The 21,199-nt window shown below is 40.1% G+C and overlaps 1 protein-coding gene across 4 annotated transcripts in view; it reads left to right on the forward strand.

The window, feature by feature from the left end:
* Positions 1–21,199, forward strand: part of INPP4B (inositol polyphosphate-4-phosphatase type II B) — a 456,612-nt gene that overhangs the window by 45,374 nt on the left and 390,039 nt on the right. For all 4 annotated transcript variants that reach the window (XM_061384112.1, XM_061384115.1, XM_061384111.1 and 1 more), the window contains exons 4-5: positions 18,282–18,400; positions 20,433–20,549. In XM_061384112.1, the coding sequence (XP_061240096.1) occupies positions 18,282–18,400; positions 20,433–20,549 (236 nt within the window). The remainder of the gene's footprint in view (positions 1–18,281; positions 18,401–20,432; positions 20,550–21,199) is intronic.

Here is a 21,199-nt window from a genome sequence, read left to right on the forward strand (position 1 = left end):
GAAAAGGTTATCTAAGACCAACATCATGTTTTTGTACTGCTGAAATAATTTAATTGAAGGATGAGAAAATGAACCAATTAGAGCTTCTATTTTTTAAAAAATAATGTTTATGTATTTGACTGCTCTGGGTCTTTGTTGTAGCATGCAGGGTCTAGCTCCCTAAACAGGGATCGAACCCAGGCCCCTGCATTGGGAGCATGGAGTCTTAGCCACTGGACCACCAGGGAAGTCCCTTAATTAGAGCTTCTTAACAGGACTGTCATGTGAGCAGTGGTTTCTGGTGACTCAAGATTTAATGCATGTTGCCTCTGAAACATAGCTGTTCTTATTGCCACTGGTCATACTTCTAGCTTGGTATCCCTTAGGAGGTTGAGATAAGTGGCATCAGTTAATAAATGAAAAGTATGTAAGAGGACAAATGTCTTTTTTGGCTTCACTTCCTATTTGCCAGGAGTGTACCATTTAACTGAATTTTGTTGCTGGGAATTATATCAACTATACCTATTCTTCTGTTCCCATCTCTTTCTAAATAACATACCACAGGAACATTTAGTTAAGGAAGGTCGGAATTGATTATTCCACATGGCTTTCGCAAATCATTTGTTAAATTAGAGGGGTTTTTCACACGTTCACATTCTACCTGCTTTATCTGTCTCTTGGGCATGATCAACATGCTCCATCCCATGTATTTATCTTTGTGTGTGGTTTACCTAATTACTGTCTTCACTCCATTGTCTAATCACTGAAAATGCTGGTCACTGGAACAGGTCTACCTTACAGCATCTGTTGCTACTTATGGGTAATTGAGGAATCAGGACTGCCCTGCAGCTTTGTTCATTAGGAAGCCGCTGAGGTTATGAGGGAGCAAGGTCCCATGATGCTGTTGTGTGTGTGGCTGAGATGTGTCAGTGCAGCTTCTTGTTGAGCAGATGGCATCCCAATATATGAGGCTACCTGGGAACCAAGCCTGGGAAAAGACCTGGTAGAGATTAAAGAATAGCCCCTCCCCATGTTCCCCGTTGGGCTTCTCTGATGGCTCAGTGGTAAAGAATCCACCTGCAAATGAGGGAGATGCGGATTCAATCCCTGCGTCAGGAAGATCCCCCGGAGGAGGAAACACTCCAGTATTCTTGCTTGGAGAATCCCATGGACAGAGAAGCCTAGGGGCTACAGTCCATAGGGTCACAAAGCGCTGGACACAACTGAGCGACTGAGCATGCATGTCCACTGTACAGAACAGTCTTCTCCCAAATGCTTCTTACTTGAGCTTTGACTTTCTGCAGCTGTCACTGGTGGTGCTCTTCCGGTTTTAAAACAGCAGAAATTGACTCTCAGAGGGGTTGAGTGACTTACCTGAGCTCCTGTATCTGGTGCAGGAGAGCCCACAGCTAAGTGCTCAGCCCCTGACTCCTCCATTGCCTCTACTTGACCATGACAGAGACTTTGCTCTTGGCTGTCACCTCTGGGGGTAGGTGACAGAAGTCAGCTTGAACAGGCAAGTTATTCCCATGTCAAAACTTGTTCAAATTCAGAGTATCAGTTTTACCCTAATATTCACAAAACTTAAAACACTCTCTTGCTCTAAACAGTTTCAAAGTCCATGGCTTTAAACGATACTTATAGGTCTTTAGCTCCAAAATTTGTAATTCTTGGCTTCACTTCTCTTTTTTCTTTTTTTTTAATTGAAATGTACTTGATTTACAATGTTGTGTTACATTCAAGTGTACAGCAAAATGATTCATTTAAACATATATATATATATATATTCTTCTTTCAGATTCTTTTCCTTTATGTGTTATTACCAGATACTGAGTATAGTTCTCTGTGCTATACAGTAGGTCCTTGTTGGTTACCTATTTTATATATAGTGATGTGTATCTGTTGATTCCAAACTCCTAATTTATCTCTTCACTCCTTTCCGCTTTGGTAACCATAAATTCATTTTCTGTGTCTGTGAGTCTGTTTTTGTTTTGTAAATAAGTTCATTTGTATCATTTTTTTTTTTTAGATTCCACATTTAAGTTATATCATAATCTCTGTCTTGCTGCTGCTGCTGCTAAGTCGCTTCAGTCGTGTCCGACTCTGTGCGACCCCATAGACGGCAGCCCATCAGGCTCCTGCATCCCTGGGATTCTCCAGGCAAGAACACTGGAGTGGGTTGCCATTTCCTTCTCCAATGCATGAAAGTGAAAAGTGAAAGTGAAGTCGCTCAGTCGTGTCTGACTCTTCACGACCCCATGGACTGCGGCCTACCAGGCTCCTCCGTCCATGGGATTTTCCAGGCAAGAGTACTGGAGTGGGGTGCCATCGCCTTTTTCTCCAAATCTCTGTCTTACTTCCCACTTAATATGATAATCTTCCTCCTCCCTTTTCAACTAGCCAGTAAATATCTCCACTTGCTCATCTAGAAGGTCTTGTTTTTTAAGGATATCAAATATTTATTGCATATTTATTATGTTCCAGGTACTTCACCAGTTTTATCTCATGTAATCCTTATAATAACTCTGATTAGGCACCATTAAGTTCAGTTGCTCAGTCGTGTCCAACTCTTTGCAACCCCATAGACTGCAGCATGCCAGGCTTCCCTGTCCATCACCATCATGAATGTTGAGTTTAGTTTTTAGACGTAATGTTTTTAGAGTTTAGTTTTTAGTTAGTAGATGTAATTATCATCTACATTTTGGAACTGAATTATGGAGAACCTGAGGAGTTGAGATTTGAATCCAGGCAGGCTCACTCTAGAGCTCATTCTCTTAGTCACTGTGGATTGTGTGACTTTCAAGGAATTAAAGAAGGAAAATGTACTTTTGGCTATTTCAGACACCAAGAGTCGTTTTGTTGTTAAGGAGAAGAAATATTCTGGACTTAAATAAATCAAGGAAGATGCATGAGAAGGGAACACACCTTTAAGACCAAGGTTTCTAACCAGAATTCTCCCTCACTTTTTCTATTTCTCATTGTATCTTTAATTCTGTGTCTGAGAGGTAAACCATCAGATCTTAGAATCTGGTCCCTGGAGGACTTGGAGAAGGAAATGGCAACCTACCCCAGTATTCTTGCCTGGAGAATCCCATGGACAGAGGAGCCTGATGGGCTACACCGACTGAGTGATTAACACCCCCCTGGAGCGCTTCCTTCCTCTAATTTTGATCCTTGCTCTTCATGCCACAGTGTCATTTGCTCAAGACACTTGACTTCCTAGGAGGTATTTTAAACTCAAGATAGTTAAAGCCTTGATTCCCATTTCTGTCTGCCAAACATTTAATTTCCCCAAAGATACCCATCTCCTTAAAATATATCACCATCTATTAGGTTATGCAAATCCTCAAACTCTCTTTCTTGATTCTTTTTTTCCCCTAACCTCATGTCAAATCCATCATCAAGTCCAGTATTTTCTGTGTTGAAAATATATTTGGAATTTGACCACCTCTGTCCGTTGCCACTGACAACATTCAATTCTTAGTAGCTATCAGCTCTCACCTGGGCTGGTTACCAAAGTCCTCCTGGGTCTGCTTGCATCTGCTCTTGCCCCTTCACACTCTCTTCCTAGTGAAAGAGCCAGAATACATAATTTATATATTGAATTGTGATTTCTTTGCTTCCCTAGTTAAAACCCTTCAGGGGCTTCTAAGTGAAATCACTTAGAATAAAATTGACAGTAAGGCAAATATCATATGATATCACTTATATTTGGAATCCATTTTTAAAAAATAATATAAATGAACTTATTTATGAAACAGAAACAGACACACAGATTTTGGTAACAAACTTAATGGATACCAAAGAGGGAAGTCAGGGAAGGACTAAATTAGGAACTTGGAATTAACATACACACACAAATATATATAAAATAGGTAATCAATAAGAACCTACTGTATAGCACAGGACATTCTAGTCAACAATCTGAAAAACCTATATGGGAAAAGAATCTGAAAAATAATGGTATATATATATTAGTTATATATTAGGTATATATAACATTAGTTATATATATATATATAACTAAATCACTGTGCTGTACACCTGGAACTAACACAACATTGTAAGTCAACTATACGCCAATAAAATTTCTTTAAAAAAGAATAAAATGGAAATATCTTACCACACTCTAGACGGATCTTGGGGAGCAGGCCCTTACCTGCACTGATCTTCCAGCTCACTCTGCAGCCTCACTCTCAACCTTGTGCATTTTCTTTTTGCTTCTCAAACAGGACACATTTGAGTCTTGACATTTGTTCTCCCCCCATCAGCTGATTCTTGGTATGTTTTAGATCACAACTCAGATTTCACCTCATCAGAGAAGCTTTTCCTGATCCCTGCTCCCCGCAACACTCTCAATTTAATCACCCTGTTAAAAATTCTCACTAAATTATTATTTTTTTTAACTTTATGTCTTGCTAGACTCTAAGCTCCATATAACAAGGAACTTGCTTTCCTGTTCACTGCTATGAGGCTGTCGCCTAGAATCATGCTGGGCACATTGAGACATTCAGTAAATATCCATGAACTGAACATAGGCATGAAAGCCATTGCTTCTTGACTCACCTGACTTGCTTCATAAAATAAATTTCTAGATTTAGAAATGACCTTGAAATGCTTTATAATTGTTGCCAACACAATTGTTTGTAAAAAAACAATTCATTTTGGTATTATCAGTGAAGACAATTATTTAACTGTTGATATTTTGTTGTTAGCAAGTTATATTAAGAACGGCAGAACCTGACTGCCCTTGGGGTTCATCTAGAGAGAACCGACAGGAAGAATCAGTCACGGGCTGAGTTGATCAAGTAGGTTCTGTAAGTAGACTGGATAGTTGACAATTGCTTTCTGTGTGGATTTTATGCCCCAAATTCTTCGTAAAGTGACTTCAAGACTCCTGTATTATGATAGCATCAAGAAGTAAACCATTCCCTGTGAAAGTATTAGTCGCTCTCAGTCGTGTTCAACTCTTTACGAGCCCATGGACTGTAGCCTGCCAGGCTCCTCTATCTATGGAATTTTCCAGGCCAGAATACTAGAGTGGGTAGCCATTCCCTTCATCAGGGAATCTTCCTGACCCAGGGTTTGAAGATTGGTTTGCTATACTGCAGGAAGATTCTTTACCATCTGAGCCACCAAGGAAGCTCCCTCATCTTCCTAGAGAGATGCGCTTAAGAACACATACACACACACACACACACACACACACACAAATAACAAGAAGCATAATAGACAACTAAATAGCAGAAATGGACTCAGGTTTGATTTGAGCCTACCTTGTGTGACCTTGAACGGAAGCAGTCCAAGGGCAGCATTTGAGAACATGGGCTGGGCTGCCTTCTGAACACATTTGAATCCTGATTCTGCTACTGGCTCCCTGTGCAGTTCTGAAAAATTCATCTTTCCTGAGCTATTTTGTGAATTAAATGACGTAGTGTACTTAAAGCACTAAGAATGGTGCCAGGGGTATAAATTATTGCTTAAGTGATATCTTAAATTTTCTATTCTGGGTTAATCCCTTACCTTCTCTGAAAATGTGAGTCCTTATCTGTAAGTAAGTTGTATATGCTGCTGCTGCTGCTGCTAAGTCGCTTCAGTCGTGTCCGAGTCTTGGCGACCCCATAGACGGCAGCCCACCAGGCTCCCCCGTCCCTGGGATTCTCCAGGCAAGAACACTGGAGTGGGTTTCATTCTTATTTCACAGAGTATTTGTGCTATGAAACATGAAAGGAAGAAGCACATTATTAATACATCATTAGGAAATTAATGCATCTTTTTGCCCTACATATTTAATTAGATCTTCACAAGCACCCAGTGAGAATAACTGTAATTTATTGTCCTTATTTCCCGATGAGAATACTGAGATTCCATAACAAATCCAAAGTCATTTGGTCAGGACTGAGATCTATGACCCTGAGCCTTTGACCGTGTACTGCCCAGAGCAAGAATGCAGGAGACCCTGGTTTGATCCCTGGGTCGGGAAGATCCCCTGCAGAAGGGACTGGCTATGCACTCCAGTATTCTTTCCTGGAGAATTCCATGGACAGAGAGAGGAGCCTGTTGCGCTACAGTCCATGGGGTCACAAACAGTCAAACACGGCTGAGCAACTAACACTTTCACTTTCCCACAGAGCAAGAAAGAACTGCCAAGGAGACCTTCAAACAGAAGGTGTCTCATAGTCTTATCTTATCTAGTCCCACGTGTGTTTTGAAATTGCTGAGAAGGTGGTTATTCTCAAGTTTAGTTGGAGTAAGGTAAACAATGGCTCCTTTGTTCTGAAACTTCCTGTACAGCTAGGGCTTTGGGGCATTCTACATGCAACTCACAGGCACTCTGCTGAGCTTGAGGCTCTCCTTGAAGACCCCAAATATTCTGAAAAGTGTGCTCTCCGTTTCCTTCAAACTCTGATTCTCTTAGAACCACTCTCTTTCTCTCTCAAGCTGTCTGATCTGGGCTATTTCCACATAGTGTTGAACTTGTGGATTTTGCTCCAAATAACTAGACACTTTCTGCCCTCCAGCTAGCCCACATTTGATTTCTCACTCGCAGATTCACCGTCTTCCTCCTCTTTGTATCCTGTCTCCTGGTTCACTAGTCATTTCCAGCTGTAGCTTATCTGCACCAAGCTTATGTTATTTCCTGTGAGTCAACCATCTTACGATGGGAGAATTGACCCTCTTAAATCTCCATATTCAACATTAATATTTAGCTTTTCTTTTGTCTACAAAAGAATCACACCTATGCTTGATGCAAGGAACTCAAGAAAGCTGAGGACTGATGACTTGCCCCTCCACATAGGATGTTCTAGATAGACAATACAGTGAGAGGTTCATTAACCATCTATTCCCATCACTCCTCCCTTCCCTTCCTTGTTTCCTAATCTAGCCTTGTCTGGCTTTGATTTAATACTTTAAATCTACTTGTCAAATATTTGGCATTACAGGGAGTTCCATAAGCTATTCATCCCACATCTAACTACTAAGTCCAATACATGCGTGAGAAAAATATTACTCAAAATTTTTAAATTACCTTAATTTAAATTCCACCTTCTAAAACTTAAGCCTTTGAGACTTCCCTGATGGTTCAGTGGCTCAGACTCTGTACTTCCGATGCAAAGGGCTCTGGTTCCATCTCTGGGCAGTGAATTAGATCCCACAACTAAAGATTCTGACTGCTGCAATTTAAGACCCAGGGCAGCCAAATAAATAAATCAATTACGTCCTTTTTTAAAAAAATAAAGTAAACCTCAAGCCCCTGAGTACAGTATATACAATGTATTTTCTGTAGCATTTTGGTTCAGGAAAGCATGTCTAAAAATTGCCTCATGCAGGATTTAGTGAAACCCAGATGATGAGTCAGTGTTTTGTGCGTGAAATCATCCAGGTTCAACAACTGCTTTCCACTGCGCTTGCTACTTCCTGCCCAAACAAATGGACCTCAGATTTTCTCAGGGGACTGTCAACCCCTGAAGGCAACATCCCCAGATCCCAGTTTCCTTTTTTCTTCTTCAGACTTTCAAATTTCTTCTGGACATCATGCTGTGTCCTCAGTTAGAATTTAGGAACTTTGGGCACACCGCTTAGACATCCACGTTTGGCAACTCAGGCTCTGGCTTTTCTGCCGTTTCTCCTGTAACTACCCATCTCCACTAGCCACTCTGGCTTCATGTTTTGGTTCAGAGGTAAATCAAGGAAGCAGCCCCTCTCCACTCCCCATGTGCACTGCTGGATCCACGGGTGTGCTCAATGCTTTTCCTGAACCGGAACCCTAGGGCTCCTATGGCAGTTCTGGAAAAATACTGTCATCTTGGTCTCTGGATGAGTTAAAGTTTTAAGGTTGTTCCCTGTGTTTCTTCCCCTTCTGCGGCCCTAGTTGTAACACTACAGATTTCCATGAACTGACTCACAATATTTCTTTTAGTATTCAGGGGAACCTGCCTCTATTCTCAGAATAACATCTTCATCCCTTCTTAAGCAGCACATATGTTTGTGCTGAAAAGAGCAGCAGAAAGCTGCAAGCCCTTGTATCTGATGTGGAACAGGAATTTAGAGCTTAAGTACTATGAGTTAAGTCTGAGCAAACTATTAGGCAATGATGCCAGGCCAGTTTGGGGTTGACATCATATAGCATGGGAGATCAAAATCAGAAGAGATACAAGCACAGACTTGTTTTTAATTCAATTGCTTGAGGACAGAGTCTCAACCATCTAGGTGCTATTCATGAAAACAGGAAAATACATGAGAGAAGCCGGGGGACCTGGGGACAGACTGGAGAGTGAGAGTCTTTTGATACTGACAACAGTGATTTGAACCAGATTTGCTCTTTTCATATGCAAATACACTGTCTTCTGTACAGCTGGCATCTTCCTTGCTCCAGAGCACAATCAAAGAGCATTTCTCAAGAGCATCATCGTTCCAGGCAGAGGTTACTCTTTTCTTTCTCTATGGATTCTTCAGTGATACTTAAATTAAGAACTAGAATTGAGTGGTTGGTTTATTTTAGTATAATATTCCCAATTGTAGAAGTGAATTTCATCTTCTTGGCCATTTTTTAGTTCAAGCTAATATGTTTTTATTTAATGCACAGATACACATAATATATAGTGGTGTATTTTTATGTTGTTCTCTTACAGGGAAAAAGTAACAAATTTGATTTCAGGATCTATTTCTCAAAAACCTGAATCTGGCTTTTGTTTAATATGTAAGTGAGTCAGTTGTAACATAATTTAGAAGCTACACTCAAATCTCAGTGTAGCAAGAACTCTGAGGCAAAATTTCTATAACAAAATCTCTTCAATTCCCTCATGCAAATTATTACCTGTATTCCTCAGTAACTCTGTCATCTGTTTCCTCTCTATGGCATTAGTCTCATCGTTTCCTCAAGTTTTATTTGGATTCTACTGTCAGAGTGTTGGTCGTCTTAAAATTCTTGTTACAAAGCTAAATCACCAATGAACAGAGGACCAGATAGAGCAGAATGATGCCGTCAACAAACAATTAACTCAGGCTACTGAGCTATGGGTAAAAAAATAAATAATTAAAGAATCTTCATGATCTACAAATCTGACTGATCAGTCAAAAATGTGGATACGGAACTAATGGAATCATGAAGTGTCAATAGGCACGTTATTGTCCTGGACTCCAGCTAGCACAAGCAAAGTTTAAGTCCAATGCCACCTGCTCCATAATAAGTATACAATAAATTGTGTTTTCTGCCCTCCACCCTCATCTTCTCTGCATGCTTCCTTTATTGTCTTAATTAAGAAAAACCTTACAATTTGTATTATATTAGCATGTTTTTTTCTTTTTTGGTTGCACTGCTTGGCTAGTGGGATCTTAGTTCCTGACTAGGGTTCAAAGCGTGCCCCCTGTGGTGAAAGTACTGAGTCCTAACCACTGGACAGCCAAGGAATTCCCTATATGAGCATTTTATTGATGTAGTATTGGGGCAAAAATTCTAGGATTATTTCAGTATGTCTAAGGAATCCTTTCACAAGGATGCCTTTATTTATTAGTTTATTTATTTATTTAGTTTGTGTGTGTGTGTATTGATTCCTTGGATTAATTTCTTATCTTTCAACCTTAAACACTGAGCTGCTTTTTTGCCCTCTAACTTTCTAGAAACCTAGTATTAATATTGTTAGTTCAAGTTACGTGGGTATAATTATCCTCCCTGGAAAATGAGATCCTAATTTTCAATTAGGAACATTAATATTTTGAACTCAGTATCTTAAAAGACAAAGGAAAAGAAAACTAAGGGGGGTGGGAGAAAGAAAAATAAGTCCAAATTTTCTAATCTAATAGTCCAATTTTTACACAGTCCTTTAATTTTCCCAACAAATATTTCTTATGTAGGTAGATATGTATAGTTCACATACTCTTTAGAGAAGTGTGTGTAAATTAAAATCTCCCACACTGCAGTTAGGGGGAAAAGTGCACATTTTTGTTTTACTTCTATGAAGACTTAAAAAGTACTTTCTTAACTGAAGGGAGATGCTGTAGTTTGTTAACAGAGATGTATTTCTGACCCCAGCAGTCCCAAGTCTAATAAATAAACAAGTAATGATTTTGATAACCTCATCTTTCAGAGTGATGAGAGAAACATAGGTTAGCAAAGACATCATCTGAAATAGAAGAGAAGAGAGCACACAGCAGACATTTGAGAAAGCAGAAGAGAACACAAATAAGAAAAACAATACCAAATGAGAAAAGTTACGAAGTAGGCTCTATCAGTTGAAAATAAACTAAAATGAACAGCGAGGGCAAGGTGTGCTGCTAGGCTCAATGAATTAGAGACTCTTCAAGATTCTACAGGAAATAACAGAATAAACACAGAAGAATATGATTAATGAGCATAAATCAGCTTAGCATGATACAGGGCCATGTTTTTCTAGGAGTAGCCTTAAAAACATATTCATAAGTGAAGAGTGTGTTCCCAACACATGTTCCTGGTATGGATATTAGTATGAGTTGGCCTTCTGCAATGGCTCAGCAGTGAAGAATCCACCTGCAATGCAGGAGAGACAAGAGATGTGGGTTCAGTCCCTGGGTCTGGAAGATCCTCTGGAGGAGGAAATGGCAACCCACTCCAATATTCTTGCCTGGCAACTCCCAGGGACAGAGGAGCCTGGCGAGCTACAGTCCATGGGGTCACAAAGAGTTGGACACGACTGAGCGACACACACACACACACACACACACACACACACACACACACTCAGCACTGTACTTTCTGCCCTCTTACAGCAGACAATTGATTATCATGGAATGCAGTGACCTGGGAATGAGGCAATGTTGTCTTCTGAATCCAATCAGGAGATTTGAACTACAGAGGTTGACATCCTAGTCTTCAGAAAATTGTTGTCTTAAAATTCCTAAGGAAGGAAGGATAATTCCTGAGGAGGAAGGAAGAATAAAGAACAGAAATGCAGAAGAAACTAAGAACAGGAAAGCATATTGTACTGGCTAAGTAATTAGAGAGGCTATTAAGCTTTTAAAATGTTACAGATCTCTCTTAATGTATGATGTAAATTCATTTAATCTAGAGGGGCTCACTGGAATGGATGGTAACTGTGAAACCATGGAAAGAAGTCCCGTGATTTATTGGACTGGAAACATATCCCAAAGTGGCGTATAAGTTGATAGATACATGGAATTTAATTTTCTGGACTACAAGGAACAAGGATAAATATATGTGACATTTTTGAGAAAGCTGACCAAACTCTTAAGAATTTGAGAAGTAAATAGAACACTACCTTCTTGGCAGCAAGAGGCCACAGCCTTAGGGAAATGACCGATTCTCCTCAGGATGGGAAATTACAAATAGTGCTATTGGTGAAACCAATAGATGGTTACTTCCCTAGATCCCTGTTTGGATAAGGCCACTTTTCTCTTCAAGATGCCCCCTATCCTCTGTACCCTGGTTTTGTTTGGTTTGTTTGTTTTTTTTTTTTTTTTTGGTTCCTTGAGGGATAAGGGACAAAACAAAGGGTCTCTTCCTTTTTCCCTATGAAGAGTCAGGGGAGGGAGGCAGTGTATAAGAAATGAGCTTTCATCAGAAAAGAAGATTTGTTTCCATCAGGCTATATTGGGTTTGAGCTGTAACATTTATTTTTAATTGCAAGAAAAAGAAGCTTTATAAGCATCCAGTCTTCCTTTCTTGATGAAGGAATACACAGAACAGAGGAGCAGGTCTTCCCATGACCCATTGGGACATCTCAGTTATTAAGACAATGCCTCCCTGCGGACCAGCTGTCTCTAAGTAAAAGGACACTAACCTCCCAGACAAATCCATGCTTAGAGAATGAGTTTACAATTTACATGTAGTACCTTTGAGGGCAGCCAGAAAATAAATAAAAATTTTCTGCTTTTTTTGGCTTCTCATTTGGAAGTGCTTCATCAGAAGGGAAATGAACAAGTATAAATGCACATCTGGTTTCACAGAAGGCAATATATTCATGATAACTATGGTTTCTGAAAATAACAGATGATCCAGTAAGGAGTATACATTTTATTTTGTGTTTATCTATGTGGAAACAAGAAGGTACCAAAATATCACAGATATATAAAATAAATGTATTAACAAAAGAATAAGGTTATATCAAATCAGAACCAACTTGGAATATCTTGAGAATTTAATTAGTATAAGAATACTGAATAGATACAATCCATTTTTGTGTCAGCATATAACTATATTCATATTAATCTTGGTAGGTTGGCTGGTGAAGAATCCATCTGCAATGCAGGAGACCCTGGTTCGATTCCTGGGTCAGGAGGATCTGCTGGAGAAGGGATAGTTTACCCACTCCAGTATTCTTAGGCTTCCCTGGTGGCTCAGCTGGTAAACAATCCACCTGCAATGTGGGAGACCTGGGTTTGACCCCTGGGTTGAGAAGATCCCCTGGAGAAGGGAACGGCTACCCACTCCTGTATTCTGGCCTGGAAATTCCATGGACTATACAATCCATGGGGTCACAAAGAGTCTATATTCATATTAATCTTAATTGCTGCTGCTGCTAAGTCACTTCAGTCATGTCCGACTCTGTGTGACCCCATAGATGGCAGCCCACCAGGCTCCCCGGTCCCTGGGATTTTCCAGGCAAGAACACTGGAGTGGGTTGCCATTTCCTTCTCCAATACATGAAAGTGAAAAGTGAAAGGGAAGTCGCTCAGTTGTGTCCAACTTTTCGCGACCCCATGGACTGCAACCTACCAGGCTCCTCCTTCCATGGGATTTGCCAGGCAAGAGTACTGGAGTGGGGTGCCATCGCCTTCTCCAAGTATATCATGACTGGGTAGATAGAAAAGGATAACAATTGGATGTGTTCTCTTATGTATCAGTTCAGTTCAGTCGCTCAGTCGTGTCTGACTGTTTGTGACCCCATGAACTGCAGCACGCCAGGCCTCCCTGTCCATCACCAACTCCAGGAGTTCACTCAAACTCATGTCCATTGAGTCGGTGATGCCATCCAGCCATCTCATCCTCTGTTGTCCCCTTCTCCTCCTGCCCCCAATCCCTCCCAGCATCAGGGTCTTTTCTAATGAGTCAACTCTTCGCATGAGGTGGCCAAAGTACTGGAGTTTCAGCTTTAGCATCATTCCTTCCAAAGAAATCCCAGGGCTGATCTCCTTCAGAATGGACTGGTTGGATCTCCTTGCAGTCCAAGGGACTCTCAAGAGTCTTCTCCAACACCACAGTTCAAAAGCTGAGTGCTAAAGAATTGAGTAATCTTAATTAAAAAGGACCTATTATGTGCCTAGCATTCTACATATATTACATCATATAATCTTTACAACAACTCTTTGAAATCTGTCCTTTGACTTCTGCTTTACAGTTTAGACAACAGAGGCCGAAAGAGAGTAATTTATCCAAAGTCACATAATTCCTTAGGCCAGATCCTGGTTCAAATACAATTTTATCCTGAGTTAACAAACAAACAAACAAAAAAACCACATCTTTATTCTCTATTTGCTCTCCTGTGTGGCTTCTCCTCGAAGCCTAAGCTTCCTTTGGCTAATTTAAGAACAGAATTGTAGAGCTGTGTGCACTCTTGTCAAAGTCCACTCCTCTGCTTGTAGCTGTTGTTTTTTTCTAGAGGGCAGAGGATAAACTCTGCTTGATGCTTAACATTGCTTAACATCTGCTTAACACTGAATGGCAAGAAGAGAGATGAAATGGAATGGGGCAAGAAAAATGACCTGACTTCACAGAAGAAGGTTCTTAAGGGGAAAGAGACAGTTGCTTGGAGTTGACCTTGAACTGGCACGGCCTCAGTGGCTCAGGCCACTGCCCTTGTGAAAGCCTGTGGCAGGCGCCTCTGATTACCCAGTGCAAGTCTGAGGACAGCTAGGATTTGGCCAGTGCTGCTGAATTCAAAGGCACCTGAACTGACAATTGTGTTCTACTTCAGATGGATAATTTCTGGGACTGAGCTCTCTGAGGCGAGTCAGGAGACATTTTTTCAGCTTCCAGCCCGCGTTGGCTAGAATGATAGAACGGATATAGTGACTCAACAGACTTGACGTGATTTAAAAATGATGACTGAATGAAACAAAGTGGATATTTTATAAAAACACACACACACACAAACAAACAGTATTTTGGGGTGGACAGACTATTAATCCAACAAGAACCCAGAAACCCTTGCCCTTTAGCTTCAGGATTCTTGGATAGTAGAGAAATCATAGGAGCAATAGATGATCTGAACTTTCTCCCTAAGAACCTAAGCAGTAGCTTAAGCATGTAGACTGGGGTTGGCAACTTCTGGTCCTTAGGCCAAATTTAGTCACAGATCTATGGATTTAACTTACACAGTGACTGGAATTTCAAGCTTTGGACAAATCCTCAAATGAAGCCACAGTGGGCTTTTATTTCTTCGGGCAATGGATTTGGATGGAGGGCCCTGCTTTTGACACAGCATAGGTTTCCTGTTGCTTGCTGCCTAGCCCTCTCCAGAGATACTGAAGTGCCCTTTGTTTTTATCACTACCTCTACCGAGGATTCCCTTCCAGCAGAGTGAGAGCTGTCTAGGCCCTGTACAAACCTGAGCTGGAGACGCCTGTGAGTGTCTCACTCACCAGCACTGACAGCGGGAACTGCAGCCTCACGTTGCCAGTCTCTATAGCCAAATTAACAGGAAAAATAGTCACTCCTAGTTCTTTTATTTATTTTTTTTCTAAAGAAAAGTTTAAAAGGGTAAGTTTCTTTTTAAAAAAATAATCATTGCTTTCATATGATTTTTCCTCCCTTTACTTTAAAAAATAAAACAATTAATTCAGTGGACACAAGCACATTTGAATCCCAAACTATCAACATCTTGTATATTTTAAACATTTTGGACTCTGAGAATGCTTTTAAACAGTCTGGACCAAAACAAAGCCAGTAAAAAAGGTAGAAATAAAAGTAAAAATCTAATGATGAATGAATGATGGCAGAGAGGTATTTACTTGTTGCTACCCTTTGGTTCAAGAATTCTTATATAAAACAAAACGAATGAAGTAAAACTCCAGAGTGTTCTTTGAGTCCTGTGAATTGAGGAAGGCCATTTATGCAGGTCACTCCCTCCTAGAGTAGAGTTTTGTGTGGGTAATGGGTAGTATGCTAAGTGTGGCTGGAAAAATAATATGACATTTTTTGATTTCTAAAACCAGATTTTGCAGGCTTCCTTAGTGGATACTGAAAAGTTACTAGGCAGATTATTCTTTACAGTGATCCAATGAGTAACACCTCGGTGAAGCAATTCAACCGCTCATCATTTATCACCCTGCCAGTGGGATAGTTTCAGCCTGTTTGGATCCATAGCGTGTATGGGTTTCACTTTGTGAAATGCAATGACTCAGGTACTGGTTTGGTACTTACAAAGAAATATTGGACCTAGTGAGAGCTTTTAAGGAGTGGTCTGAATGTAACTGAGTCGATAAAAACCATTTACAGAAGAATAAAATACTAAGTATTGGTAAATATTGGTATTGATATTTGTAAATGTTAGTATAATGATATTATAAGTAAACTTCATTTCATATAGAAAAGTCCATTCATAAAAAGGACCTAATTTATTCCTTACCTCCACCCCAAGAAACAGATGAAGAAACTGAGCCTCTAAGATTTTGTAACTTTATGGCATATAAGTAGAAAATGAGGAATTTGGGAATACAGCTCAGGAATTCTAACCGATCTCAGGGTCTTCCCCTGATATCTTGCCTCCTAAGATTAGGGAACAGTAAAATCTCTGGTCTGTTGGGAAGGAAAAGATATGAACAGTCAGGATGTGACTTTTAGTTGCTTTGTAGACCATATTTTAGATTTAAAATATAAAGAAATACAAAGTGCAATTGAGATTATTTTCACTTCATCAGTATTGGAGGTCTGACAATTGGGTTTGATAATTCCGTCAAATCGGGTTTGACACAACATTTGAGTTTAATGGAGATTGTTTTTCTTTAAGAGTCAGTCTGAGAGGTTCTCTGATAAAATTGAGAACAGTCTGTCACTTCTGAGAACTAACCACATCCCACAATCAAGTCTGATAAAAAATCAGAAAAGAAGTAACTTATTTTGAGCAAATGTGGTAAGTCCATAAGGTAGAGATGAAGCTCCCAGCAGGACGTGGACAAAATGCATGTGTTTGGAACAAACTGGCTCCAGCTTCAAAATCTATGGACAGACATATGTCAGTACCAGTGAATGAAGAGAGAGCTGTACACGGTGAACAGAAAGCCAGGAGAATGAGCAATAAACATTCATTAGGCAAGTAGAGGAAATGATCAAAATAACCACCAAAGAACAGTAAAGTCTTAATCTATCTTTTTTTTTTTCCTTCCGGTGATATGTTGACATTATTGAAACCTTGCATCAGTATTTTCTAAAACTAGATCTCTTGGGTTAGACAATAAAGAATTATGGTAGTCGCTCTCCCCAAAAGAGGTCCCATTGTGCGAGAAAGGAATTCAGTATGCCAAGAAAAGAAATGGAACTGTTGGGGTATGATGTAAGAAAACTATGAGAGAGTTTTAGTGTTGTAAATGTGAGTGCTTAATGTTTCTAAGCCTCCAATTCTTAGTACATAAAACTTAAATAATAATTCAAAGCATCATTCTGAGAAATAAAGAGATAATTGGCAAAAAGACTCAAAACTAGTGATGGCTAAATAAACTGTGGCTACTATTTTTCCACACATGCTTTCCTAAGCTTTCTTGTATGGTTAGAGGCATATAGTTTAAATAAGGAAAAAAATATAATAAAAATACCGTGCAGGATTTAAAGGATCTCAAAGTTTATCAAGAAGTTAAGAAGTTAAATAATTTGCCCAGCATTGCTTAGCTAGTAGAACTAGCTGAAAACCAGCTCTGTTTCATTCCAAAACTCCTACTTTTTCCCTCTGTCCCATCTGCTTCTGTAAATGAGCTAATTTGTAAGCAAAGAAAAGGTGATAATTACATTTATAATTTCCTTTGCTTTCAAGTTTAAGCCTTAGTACCTCTGGCCTAGCGAATGAAGGTCTTGTGTACTGCTGAAGAGTAATCATGTAATTTAAATACTTGTGTCCTTCCCTCTTTTTTTCTTGCAATGGTCAGAGGTGTGAGGTGTGGATACTATAGAGCTCAGCACATGCTCCCCATGAATCCAGCACTGGGGGCTACTTCTCAGTCCCAACCCCAGTGTCAGCCTGCTCCCAGCCACCAGCTCAGCCTAATTTGAACCTTCTCCTCTAGTGAAGGGGTGGTTCAGATGGTAAAGAATCTGCCTGCAATGTGGGAGAGCCAGGGTTGGATCCCTAGGTAGGGAAGATCCCCTAGAGAAGGGTATGGCTACCTATCCCAGTGTTCGCGCCTGGAGAATTCTTTGGACAGAGGAGCCTGGGGGGGCTAAGGTCTGTGAGGTAGCAAAGAGTCCAACAGGACTGAGTGACTAACACTTTATCTAGAGGGGACACTTTGCATGATACTTAACGATCCAAACGCAGGTAGTAAAGTTACTGTTTCAAAGCCAGAAAGGGAAACACCTGAGGAGATAATGGATTTTCTGAAAAGGAATATGTTCTGGACTTTTCTTCCCCAAATTGTGGGAATGATATGTGGGTGGAGAAAATATTCAAGTAAATATGGTATGGTGAGGAGCGTCTGTAATATGAGCCTGGTATCTCAAGGGAAAGGTCTTACTGGGTCTGTGGCCCCCGGGAAAGAATTAACCCATCCTGTTTCCACATTTCTGCCTCCCAGGCTTGGATAGAATCTGGACAGAGGAGCTATTAACCCCTCTTCTTCCTCCTCTGCCCTGTGCCTCAGGCTTGTGTGCACTGAAAGGCAAACACCCGGCCCTGACTCTAGGACTGCAAGAGTGAACAGATAGTGACTAGATAGGTAAATACCAAGTGCGCCTTCTCACAAGTGAACTAATCCAGCCAGTGTCAATAAGGAGCAGCGTAAAGTTTCCCGGATGTGGCCCCAGTGCGTTTACTTAGTCTAGGGGTGTGAGTTAAGGTCGGGGTTTAATGACTAATTAAAGTCACTCAAAGTCTCTGAGCCGTGTGTGCACAGTCACACAGGACAGTGAGGATCCCGGGGCAGTGGAGACTCGCAAGAGCTGCGAGTGTGGCCAGTGGAAATGAATTCTCAGCTCAGCTCCGCAGCACGTGACTTCCTATTTCTGTAAGGTACTTCCAAGGGACTTCCTCTAAAATCTGCCCAGAACTCCCAGAAGATTTCATTCAGCGCCGACGCTAAGGTTCCTTCCAACCCGGGACATAACTTTTCTCTGAGACACGGTGTTAGTTTCTTTTCTCTTTCTGCTTTGCCATCGGCAGCATGCAAGGATCTCGTGGCTCCTGTCCGTGATCGGAAGCTGAATACACTGGTCCAGATCTCAGTAATCCACCCCGCGGAGCAGGGTCTGACAAGATACTCCAGCACCGAAATTGTTGAGGTGAGCGTGCTGTGTGCCTGCTTTACTCTATCTCTAGGTCGCTGTCTGGATTTGAGCAAACAGCTGAATTACCTTAGATCCTGGCCGACAGCTGTGCTGAGTTACTGTCCTCTGTCATTTAGGAACGCATACCTGCGTTTACTAAGCATGCATTTGTAACTGACCAGGATAAACGAATGGGGAAAGAACTTGCCCTTTTTAAAAAAAATTTATAAAAGAGCTTATTTTTCTTTAGTAAGTAAAAGGAAAATCCCCACTTTGAATCTTTGAATAGAGTACTAAGTAGAGAAAAACTATATATAAAATTTTAATTAAATGGAATGAGCATATCTTTGCAGGGAAAAAAGAGAGTTGTAAATTACCTAGAGATGTTTAAAACTGTTTTTGCCCTTCTCATTTTTTCCCGTTTTCTTCAGACTGTCTGTGGAAACTTCGTATTCTCTGCCTTTCGTGTGTGTCTTTTAAAGTATGGTGCTTTTCAAAGAAAGGTAGATGATTAATTGGAGACACTGTAATGTTTCTAGGCAAAAGGTGTAAATATTACTCATCCGATGAGAGATTTCCTATTTACATTTATTGTTGCTTATATAACATTCAAAATGTGTTGGGAGGAAACTTGTTATTGTGTTGGATCAGATTCAAAAGAGGAAGTGTTTCCCTTTTGATTATTTTGTTCTCATCACACGTATTTCACAGCCTTACTGAATGAGGGCTACTTAGTCTCTGGCATTAAAGAAAGTGTCCTCTAAACTCCAAGCTTCACTTTTCTTAGGCTTGGGAGTCCTGTCTATTTTGAAGGTGGAGTTTCTCTGCAGAAGTTTAAGTCGTCTACTCCAGACCAGGCTTGCTAACTGCCGTTGGTGGAATAGATGATTCAGACAAAACTCCACACATTTCACCAATGGGAGTGACCAGATCGTAAACGTAGCCCTGAATCTGTCCTTGGGAAACTTTCGGTTGCAATGCTGGTATCATTTGTAGTTGTTACATTTGTAGTTAAAGTTGTGGTTGAATAAGCAAAAATAATCTTTTTCATTCGAAGACAACCAAAATTGGAAAATAGTTCATTTATATGAAAACTATTTTCAAGCATTATCCCAACTTCATTGTTTTAAAAATATTGTCAAGATTTAAAATAAATTGTGTATGTTGACACATTGATTTGAATATATATAGCTGTTGTTGATTTTTTTATTCATGTGTGTTCTGCACAGCATCTAACACTGTGCCAAGCCAAAAGCAGTATTAGTTAAATAAAAGGAAGAAAGAATGAATGAATAAATGAAAACTTCAGCTTCCAGAAACTTCCATAAACAACTGGCTTACAGAGCTCTAGCAAACATCTCCATGATATTCAGCACTGTGCATATTTAAATATAGATGCAAAATTTAATGTTGGATGTCAGCTGTCTAAAAATGAATTCTGAGGCATGGAAATACTCTGTGCACTGCATCCTGAGATAGTAATTTCATAGCCCCAAATCCATCATATTTAGTTTCTTTCATTAGTTTTCAAATCAGTCTGAGAAAAAAAAAATACAGCTGAACATCTAAAAACAAATGAATGCTATCAGAGTGTGGCTTTCAGTTGAATCATTACAGAAAGGAAATACATGGACAGCGTAAGATTAGCAAGTGGTTGAGAAAAGAGCTTCTTTTTAGTTTGATCAGTCAATATCTCAAGTTATTTGCATAAGTCACAGGTTATATCCATTAAATGTATGCTAAATGTAATGACTGCTGACCGTAACAATGGTTCTGCATGTAATGAAAATGAATTGTTTTTCAAGATTCTTAGCAGCTCTGACAGGGATGCAAGGCATTTACTATCTACAGCTCTATCAGGACTCTGGGGCCCTGGGCCTGTTGTTGCCCATGGGCCTTCTTTGGCAATTCAGATCTCTCTTCTAATAGAATCATTTCCTAGAAAAACAAACAGACCCAGACACTGTGCATTCTCATGTGTCACCACAGGCTGCCAACTGCAGTTGCTGCCTTATTGAATCAAAGTTGTCTGCTTATGCTGTTACAGGGAACAAGAGACCCACTGTTCTTGACTGGTGTCACATTCCCATCTGAGTATCCCATCTATGAGGAGACCAAAATAAAGCTAACAGTCTATGATGTCAAGGATAAGTCTCATGACACCGTAAGTACTTGAACTTAATTTCTTTCTTTGGGAAAAGAAATAGGCTTTTCCAAACAGTCGGATTTGTGATGTAACTGGCATTTTTCAAAGAGGTGCTTTGTGCTGTGTTTATGCTTGTCTTATGTTTATGGTTTGCTGGGATTTTTTTTTTTTTTTTAATTCTTTTGGCTTCCTGCCACACTGGCAATTGGTTAGGAGCAAAAGCTTTCAGAACAGTTTTTTCTTCTTTTTCAGGGAGGCTGGCTTGATGTGTTAGTTTATATTTTGTTGTTGCTGCTTTAAGTGTTGTTGAAGAAGTAACAATGTGGGCAGAAAGCAAATGGAAGAGATTAAATAATACGTCAAAACTTTCTAATATTGCCATTATTCTAAAATGAGATTGATAGTGTTCTGCTTTCACAATCTATTATTTTATGCGTAACCCTAACTCCCTCTATTCTTCTGATGTTGTTCGTGGCACCAAAGTAAACAGAGGAGGAAGTAACTGTCAGCACTAGGCAGAATTGGCCTCCTTACAGGAAGGTCATGTCAGGTCCTGATGGTCTTTTGTTCTAGGTTCTCTAGTTTTCCTACAGGGCCTGAATTTTCCTCCTCTTGAATCAGTGGGTTCAAATGAGACCATTAGGTACCCAGGCACTGTCACCGGAGGC

The sequence above is a fragment of the Bos javanicus genome, chromosome 17 (genome assembly GCF_032452875.1).
Source record: "Bos javanicus breed banteng chromosome 17, ARS-OSU_banteng_1.0, whole genome shotgun sequence".
In the NCBI taxonomy this organism is placed as follows: Eukaryota; Metazoa; Chordata; class Mammalia; order Artiodactyla; family Bovidae; genus Bos; species Bos javanicus.